The 9,748-nt window shown below is 49.1% G+C and overlaps 1 protein-coding gene across 1 annotated transcript in view; it reads right to left on the minus strand.

The window, feature by feature from the left end:
• MAOB (monoamine oxidase B) overlaps positions 1-8,981 on the minus strand; it is a 107,934-nt gene extending 98,953 nt beyond the window's left edge. The window contains exon 1 of the mRNA XM_032842500.1: positions 8,836-8,981. Within this exon, the coding sequence (XP_032698391.1) occupies positions 8,836-8,881 (46 nt within the window). The 5' untranslated portion in view covers positions 8,882-8,981. The remainder of the gene's footprint in view (positions 1-8,835) is intronic.
• Between the last annotated feature and the right edge of the window lie 767 nt (positions 8,982-9,748).

Genomic DNA, 9,748 nt, shown 5'->3' on the forward strand with positions numbered 1-9,748 from the left:
AATCTTTAAAAAAAATTTAAAAACATTTTTGAGGGTATTCTGGTTATTCAGTTATTTGCTTATTAATTCTTTACTTTATCTTAAATCATACAAAAAAAGGGCCCTGCTGAACAACAAAAGCTTTTCCCAAGAGCTTGCTGTTTTAATGTAGAAAACCAAAAAACAACCCAAAGCAGCGAGATGGAATTAAAGACAAAATTATAAAGACACAGTTAAAGACAGAAACACAACTGGAATCACAGGAATAAAAAAGTAGCTTCATGGGACACCTGGGTGGCTCAGTCAGTTAAGCCACTGCCTTCAGCGCAGGTCATGATCCCAGGGTCCTGGGATCGAGTCCCGCATCAGGCTCCTTGCTTAGCAGGGAGCCTGCTCTCTCTCCGCCTCTGCCTGCCACTCTGCCTGCTTATGCACTCTCTCGCTCTCTCTCGCTCTCTCTGACAAATAAATAAAATCTTAAAAAAAAAAGTAGCTCCAACTCCAAAGCATGAGGTCAAGATTCCAAATTCAACATCAAAGAATCATTGGAAATGTTTGAGCTGTAAACCAAAAGGGGAGTGGTTATTCACGCTGGTAGGACAGCAAATCAAATTAAGGACCTAGCAGGACACTTTCCTCATTGCGCAATTCTGATAAATGTTGAGGAGGATGTGGCCAGAGTCAAAAACGTCCTACGGAAGAGATGACGAGCATCAGGTCAAGAGCTTAACCTTCTGACACAACGTGGAAATTAACTAGAACATGCCACTTACGATACCATTAAACAGGGACCATGGTAACCTCACTAACATTTGAAAGGTCATTCCTACCTGAAGGTACTTTCTGATTTTGCCCTTTCTCTCGCAAAACAGTAGGTTTCAGTGACAACTTTGACATAACAAATAGGATGAACTATTCACTTTGTGTTTGAGACTGCCTAAGACGTGTGTTTGTTACTGAGTAAGCGGGGTCACAGCCATTGGGCAGAAAACTCTTTAATTTTTTTTTTTGAAAAAGAGGGAAATTTTAAATACGGTCTTGTCCTTCAACTCCAGTTATAAAACCTCCGAAGGAAAACATGAATTACTATTTTTGTAATACTTCCTGGGATCAAGCCCAGCAACCGGCTCGGTGCTCAGCACAAAGTCTGAGGTGGAGTCTTCTAGACTGTTCCCTCTCCCTCTGCTTCTCCCCTGCTCGTGTTCTCTCTCTCTCTCCCTAAAATAAATAAAATCTCTTTAAAAAAAATACCACCCATTGACTTGTAAAAATGGTAGAGTTAACACTTACTGACCCTTCCAGGAGTTAGTCCCAGGGCTCTCACTCCACTTTATAAACAAGGATCTGGAGCCTCTGGGGAAGTAGGTAATAACCCAAGCTACACAGTTAGGGACAGGGGGAGGATTTGAACCGAAGCCCTAGGCCCCCAGAGTCCTTGCATTTAACTTCTGGGTTACCCTGCTTCCTCAAGAAGGTGAAAGGTTTACTCCATTTTTTTCTGTAGGTTTCTATCTGTGGGGTGTACCTTCTCTGGGTCCAAAGCCTGGGAGGACCCATGAGCCTGATGGAGGGATTCTACCAATGTGATTCCATTTCGGGGAGCAAGAGCGGGCATACTTCCTTACTAAATACCAGAGATGGGAACATAAAGCACACAAAGTGCTGGATTTTGAGCAGCCTATGGTCAGATGAGGGGTCACAGATGCTTAAACAGGTCAGTGAAATTAAAACTGATAAGACTCTAAGTAAAATAGTCATTAAATCCAAAGATGAACCTGGTTAGTGGTAGTTCTGATACAGGGTCACCAGCAACTGTACACATTTCATTTGTCCCAAGGCTGAATGACATCTGCCATGAGACTATGGTCTTGTCACCTGTAATAATTTAATGGTCATTAACCTTTTTTTTTATTTTTTAGAGAGAGAGAAAGCATCATGGGGGGGTTGGGCAGAGGGAGAGGAAGAGAGAGAATCTTAAGCAGGCTCCACACCGAGCACAGAGCCCGACATGGGACTCGATCTCACCTGCCTGAGATCATGACCCAAGCCAAAATTGAGCGAGACGCATAACCAACTGAACCACCCAGGTGCCCCAAGAGTCACTAATTTTAAATGTTATTCAAACTGTAGAAGTACAATTTCCATAATCATCAGTCAAACACATATGCATATAAAGTGTGAGTCTTGACAGGAATAAAGAAAGGTACTAGCATATCGAAACTTGGCGATAATAAATAAATGAAATCTTTTTTAAAAAATGCAGGAATCGCCGAAGCAGCTGATTTTCAGTTACAAGCTCTAGTGTTTTAAAAACCAATTTGGATAACCTTCGTTATCGGCCGCATTGCTAAAATCTTCTCGATGTGCATGTCTCTGGAGCCACAGGGGCATGAACAAATGATGTGGAAACACATCCCAAGTTCATGTTACACAGGAAGTGGACCGCTCTGATGATGGGCGAAGATTAACAGACCAGAACTAGCTGCTTCTGCAAGGACATTTTCACCCGGCAGCGGAAGAAATCAAACAAGGAAACAAATGTCGAAATGAACAACGGGGGGCTGATCTTAACATCAACGTCCGCCGGGCACCAAATGCATGAGAAGTGTTCAGAAAACAGACATGCGTTCTGCAGTCAGAATTTCTCACGCTTTTCCCTCTTCAATATATTTTCAAAGTCATTAGAGTTTAAGCTTTTTCTTCAAATTTTGCTGCTGGCTTTCTTATATCATCTGTGTGAATAAATCATATACAAGCCAAGAAAGTAGGGCGGGGAGGCAGCATCCCTAGATGGGATGATAGTCCATGAATCTGTGCGTGTGTGTGTGTGTGTGTGTGTGTGTGTGTGTGTGACTGCACGCCCAGCCACTAACTGTTCCCTCAACCCGAAGTTTGACAGTGGAGTCAGCTGGCACGGTGCCATTTCAGACGCATCTGTGGTCAGTGGCCATTTGTCAGCCTGATGAACAATAGTAGCCAGTGTCCACTGTGTGCTTGCCAGATGCCAAGCCCTGTGCCTGCATTTTCTCAATTAATCCTTTCCACCGCTTTGCGAAGGGAATACCATTCTTATCCCTCTCTTCTGGATGAGAAAACCAAGACCTGGGAAGGTTACCGATGTCTCTCAAGGTGGCACAGCTAATTCGTGGTAGAACCAAGGCAGACGCTGCGCTCTTAACCTTAGGCTCTAGCACTGCCCAGTAGAACAAGGGTGGGTTGGGAGTGGGGGATGGGCTAGACCTCACAGTCCTGCCAGATGCAAAGGAAATTGCTGCCACGGATAATGGCCGAGCCGAGCCTGAAACCTGGAGGATACAGAAGGATTTAGAAATCGCACTTCTGGAGTGCCCGGGGGGCTCAGTGGGTTAAGCCTCTGCCTTCGGCTCAGGTCATGATCCCAGGTCCTGAGATCGAGCCCCGCATCGGGCTCTCTGCTTAGCAGAGAGCCTGCTTCCCCCTCTCTCTCTGCCTGCCTCTCTGCCTACTTGTGATCTCGCTGTCTGTCAAATAAATAAAATATTTTTTTAAAAAAAAGAAGAAATTACACTTCTCATGGCACCTGGCTCTGCCCACGTGGCCCATCCGGCAGGCCCCTCCCACCAATGTGCCCCATGTACTAGAACCAAGCAGGAGGTACAAGGCTTTGGTGTTCTTAACCTTCACAGAGCTTCTGGAAAAAGTCAAGCTCCTAAAGCCTTGCCCAGCATGAGGATGGCACTCGGAATGCGAGTTCTTTGTTATTATTTATTTTTTTTATTTTTTTAAAGATTTTATTTATTTTATTTGACAGGCAGAGATTACAAGTAGGCAGAGAGGCAGGCAGAGAGAGAGAGGAGGAAGCAGGCTCCTTGCTGAGCAGAGAGCCTGATGCGGGGCTTGATCCCAGGACCCTGGGATCATGACCTGAGCCGAAGGCAGAGGCTTTAACCCACTGAGCCACCCAGGCGCCCCTATTTATTTTTTTTTAAAGATTTTATTTATTTATTTGTCAGAGAGAGTGAGCACAGGCAGACAGAGTGGCAGGCAGAGACAGAGGGAGAAGCAGACTCCCTGCTGAGCAAGGAGCCCGATGTAGGACTCGATCCCAGGACGCTGGGATCATGATCTGGGCTGAAGGCAGAGGCTTTAACCCACTGAGCCACCCAGGCGCCCCTTATTTATTATTAATAAGCAATTAATCCTTTCGTGAATCAATAGTATTTGCATGTATTATTCATACACTTGTGATTATAAGGGAGACAGGAGTCAGGTGGCTGGAAATGAGGCCCGGGTCAGAATCTGAATAAGAGCCAGGCTAGGCAGTGGCTGGTACCCAGATCTGGGGCTGCCGAAGTTTCTCCTGATGACGAATACAGAGAGTCCCAGAGCCCGACGTGAGCCTGAGCTCTGGAGGCCCCTCACTGGAGGGAGTAAAGGGATGGGGTGGGACAGGAGGGGACTGAAATCAGGCAGGTCCCTCCTGATGCCTGCCCCTGCTGCCATCTTATAAAAGCTGCAGGGCAGGAAAAATTATTAGTGTGTGAACAGGAGGAAGTGATCACACCGAAATGCCTGCTTCTCCTCCCACAGACTGAAAAATCCTAGCGGCTCATCAAGGGTCTATTTTCCAAAAAGCATAAACTGAAGCCGTAATGGCCAGCAGGTACATTCTTTTGAATCCTAGCAACAACCTCCTCTTACCAATAAAGGCATTAAGAGTCTGATGTAGAAGATGAGGCCACGGAAGAGCAGGGGGAGTGATGGGACTTTTATGGTGACGCAGTAGGGAAGGATAGGAAATAGGATCCATAATGGGTCTGTTTGACCCTAAAGTGTCTATTGTTATCACATTGCTATACTGGCTCTCACTCTGGAGACTCTCTTTGACAGGGATCGACAGTTTGCCGAGTTCTTCTAGATCATTACTACTTTTCAGAGCATTCAGAGGGGTTCTAGGAGCCCAGCGATGTCCTCCACCTTTCTTCATCAAAGGCGAAGATGAAGTTTTACCATTAACACACATGCTGCATCTGCCTACAGCGTCCCTCAACTTATGATCCCCCCGTGGGCCATCTCTAACAGGCCCTGCCCAGGCCAGGCCCACCAGTCCATAGCAGGCTTGCTCTCCTGGCCCACAAAGATCACCAGCCAGGTTGCTCCGACCATCGCAGGATCTCAGCCGAGTACCAACCAACCTCAGATGGCTGACTCTTCTCTCTCAAGCCTGGCAAAGACATCCTCCTTTCTGCTTAGAATTTCCTTTTTTTTTTTCCCAGCTTTTATTTTGAGGATTGAGCAAGAGCCATTCCAGAATGGCAAAAGATAAGTTTCCATGGTTTCACCAACCCAAACACTGAAACTGAGACTCAGAACAAGAAACAGTATGCTGCCCTCCAGCTCCATGTGGGAAACGCTGTTATTCTGTCAAAACTCCAGAGATCACGTGCCTCTTGGGCAAAGGAGATCTCAGGAGGTATGCCTTTCTAGGCCACACACGTTTCTCAAGAAGCTAGTCCACAACTGCCCCAGAATTTTTCACACATCAAAAAAGAAAGTTGCATATTAACCAGCTGCCTCTCCCATACATCTGTGTTTATCCTAAAGGGAGCAATTAAAACTTGCTGATGGCTTAAAAAACTATCAGAGAGCTAGCAAAAAGTCCCAAGTTTAATAATTAACACATTTAAAAACCCAGAGTCAAATTCAGGCATTTCTAAACATCCATCACTGTGGCAGTCACCTACTAATTCTAAAATTCTGATTTGATCCCTTCTCCCGCCCTCCCATGTGATTTGGTGGGAAATGCAAAAAGGTTTGGTAGTCAGTGAATGTGAGTTTCACGTGAGTTCTGGGGCCAATCAATTGCTGCTTTGTCCTGTAAAGGTAAAGGTCTCCTCCCTGGGCTCCAGGGGCTCACAGCCCCAGTGGAGGGGAAAGTGAGCCATTACAAACTCCTGGAAAGGAACAAGGGGGCAGGGGAGAGTAAAACAGAGGCATCTAATCCAATCTGGGGGGATTCGGGAGGGCAGTCCTGGGAGATGATATCTCAGCCAGGATGTGAGGTTAACTGTCTTTCAGAATCTGTTTCCTCCTCAAACTACAGAGAATGACTGAAACTTTCCTTCCTTCCACCCCCGCCCCACTTCCAGCCTGTCCTGAACTTCCTCCCTATTCTCTCTTGGTTCCATTCATTTCATTTGCTTCAGTGGTTTCAGTTAAACGTTCACCGCCGTGCTCATCAGTGAGCCCAACTTCTTCCCTGCAACCCACCTGCTAGACATCTCTCCCCAGTGTCCTCTGGGCCCCTATGAAACCTACTCTTCCCCTTCACACCCCTCTTCTTGCTAATACCATCACCATATCCCTCTCACTTGACACACATCACTCTGTGAATGAAAAACCCTCAGTGGTCGTTCATTGACCACACAAAGAACTAAACTTGCTTGGTTTGAGGTACCAGCCTCCCCACAATTCATCCCACCAGACCCCACCCCCGCAACTCTCCACACTGAAGTTCTCAAGTCTTCCTAAGCACGCTACCATATTCTTTCACATATTTGTGTTTTTATATCAGCTGTTCCTTAGCTCAAACTGCTTTCTGTCGGTAGTCTCCAGCTGAACCCTTATTCATCCTTTAAGGCCTGCTTCAAATGTCACCTCCTCTGTCAAGTCTGCCCAGATTTTTCTCAGGCAGAGTTTGACATTCTCTCCAATCACCTTCCCTGGGACTTTGTGCCTGTAGCACTGAAGCATCTTATCAGAGGTCATGAGTATTCACTGATCAGGACACGTTTCTCACATGTCTCCCATGTTAGCTACTGAATGCCCCTGGGGCAACACCCCTGTCTTTTATTCCTTTCAGGATACGATGTGGAACAGGAAGTAAGAAGTCACTACATGAATGAATAATGAATTAATGAATGGATCCCTCTTGTGGCATGTACCATTTTTGACCCTGTATAGTCTTTATTTGGGTATCTCATCTCCCTTCCAAGATGGACAAGTCTTCCAGGGCAAAAGCAAGCTATGACTAATCAGCATTGCCCTCGTGTAGCAGATAAAGCAACTGAGTGAAGTCCTTGGAGCCCTGCTTTCTTGGTTTCCAGAACAACGCCTATTCCATGCACTGTTCTTGAGAAAACGCAGATCTATTCACTTGTCCCCTCTTTTGAGAGTTTGAGGGTGAAGGCAGAGGTTCACCACTGCTTGCAAAAAGAGCCAAACCCTTGTCTACTCTTCCCGAATGAGTCCAACATGACTAATCTGAGTGATCTTGAAGGTCTGGCGTATGAATCAGAAAGGGCAAAATAAGGGGGGAGGTGCAGAATAGAAAAATCTGAATCCATTAGACTTGGGGCAAAAACAGGACTTTGGGGGCCTGGCAAGAAAACCTTCAGCTTCTGTAAGATGGGATGTTATGCAAGGCAGCAACCCAAAGCACTGAATAATATTTTCTAAAGCACCTAGGTAGATATGCTTTTAAAGTCCATGCTCCTAGAGGAGATAAGATGCCAAAAATACTGAAGGGAAACAGAATCGATATAGCCTTGACCCACCTTAGCACGCCACTGTGCCTAGGCATCTGTGGGCCTGCGGCACCCGACACAATGCCTGGCATGAGTGAGCTCAGGAGGGCCCCACAAACAGAAGTGGTAGCCTGAGATCTGACCCAGAGGTGAGGAGGGGTAGAGTGGAGGGAGCAGCACGGGACCAGAATCAGCACCCGGCATCCAAGGCCTTGGTTTATTCACCAGGTAACTCTATCCTGCCCACACCCGGGGAGCAAGGGCCAAGCCTGCTCCTGAGACCTGGCCAGGGCGAATGTTGGCCAACACACCCATGGTTTGGGGAAGTGTCCTAATTACTTCGCAGCCACCAGGAGACCCAGGGATTTGGGCCAAATTATCTGCAGGGGTCTGTTAGGCTGCTCTAGGAGTACTGCTTATTCCCACTTAACCCCACCCCATATAGTCTACCTTCCTCAGGGTTTCCCCACTGACCCCATCCCTCCCTTTGGCTTTTGTGCACTGTCGCACCCCCGTGTCTGAGAGGGTGTTATCTGTCCCCAAACCTCCATATAGCCTAGGCCAGAGTCAAATTTCTCCATTCCAGCCCTGTTGGCCTTGTTCACCCAGCTTCTTAATCCTGCTCTGAGGGGATGGCGGGGAAGAGGTGGTGAAAGGAGAAGAGCTCTTTGCCCAAAAGTCCCGGCTGCCCCAGAAACACAAAGCAGGCTCGGGATCATTTTGTTTCGTTTTGTTGTTTTGGGGTTGGTTTTTTGTTTTTTGTTTGTTTGTTTTTTTTTTTTTTTTTTTTTTTTTGACAATCGCTCGCCCCAGGGTCCAACCCCTGCTTTGGAAACCAGGAGCTGTTCAAGCTCGTTTGCCCGCGACCAAGAACTACAACACGTTGTGGCGCACGCCTGCTTCCAGCGAAGGCGCAGAGCGCCCAGGTCAGGTTGGAGCAGAGGACTGACCTTTGCTTGGAAAAAGTGACGGCCCTTGGCGTCGCCCCCTAGTAGAAATCTCTCATCTGCCGGCCCCCTTTCTCCTCGCCTCTAAAATTCTCCCAAGCGCAGGCCTGGCAGCCTTCGCAGGGAGAAGTTCAAAGCCTGGCCCCAGCCTTTCCACAGACTTTCTGCCCCCGCTTCTGTCTGGGACCGCACCATATCCCGCCGGCGAGGGAGGATCTTGCGCGGAGCTCGGGACACGCGAAATGCCCGCCAGGGCGCGGAGAGTCTTGGGGTGAGGGTCCAGGACCAGCCTCCGCCCCAAGGCCCTAGGCCCTCGGCCGTCAGCCGCCCGCGCGCCACCCCCCGCCCCCCAGGCGGCCACCTGTCCGGGCGCGGGAGGAAGGAGGGCCGCCGCCGCGACTGACCTGAGATGCCGCCCCCCACCACGACCACGTCGCATTTGCGGCTCATGGCGCTCGCCTCGCTCCGGGCCTCCCGGGTGCCCGCTGCTCGGCAGTCTGGGTCTCGCCCCCGCCCGCCACGCTGCTACCCCAGCGCAGTAGCGCCGCCGCCCAGCGGCTATATCGCCCGCCCCGGGCCCCGCCGCCGAGCCCCGCCCCCGCCCGCAGCTCCGCCGCCCAGACCTGGGGAGGGCGGGCGCCGGGGGCGGAGAGATCACCTGGTGCCTGCACGTGGGACGGGGGAGGGGGATGCGGGGGGGACCTCCCTGGGGGCCCTCAGCCCCCAGCCTCCTGCACAGTCTGTATTTCCCCATCAGCCTCCCTAGTGTGCTTTGGAGCTCCGGGGGTGGGGTGGGGTGCGGGGCGCTGGGAGGGTGGCCCGTGGGGATGGCTTCCTCCAGCCCCCTACCTGGTCCCCCAATAAAGCAATACAAATAATAGCGGGTATTCACCGAGCGCTTTCCAGATCCCAGGCACCACATTAAGCGCTTTACATGCATGATTCCGGTTAAGCCTTCCAACAACCCATTTTACAGATGAGGACAGCGAGATAAAAGCAGTGAGGAGCGAAGGCAAGGTTAAAAAAAAAAAGCCAGAAGGAAAAAAAGTAAAAGGTGCGGTGGTTCTGAGACCCACTTTGATCCACCGCGCTGTGCTATCACTATCCTGGGAAGGATTCCCAGCCCCTCTCATCGGGCTTCCCCTACCCCTCACCCCTGCCCTCATGCCCGCAATGAACTCAGCAAGAGTGAAGCAGCGAGCAGAGTTATTTGTGGCCCTAGGATGTGGATCTGGGGACCTTGGCTTTGCCAAACACAGGGATGATTCGACAATATTAAAGGTGTTTAAGCTGAGATGGCCCAAGAAAACAGACGTG

Source organism: Lontra canadensis, unplaced genomic scaffold, assembly GCF_010015895.1.
Source record: "Lontra canadensis isolate GAN:19392208 unplaced genomic scaffold, GSC_riverotter_1.0 scaffold131, whole genome shotgun sequence".
In the NCBI taxonomy this organism is placed as follows: domain Eukaryota; kingdom Metazoa; phylum Chordata; class Mammalia; order Carnivora; family Mustelidae; genus Lontra; species Lontra canadensis.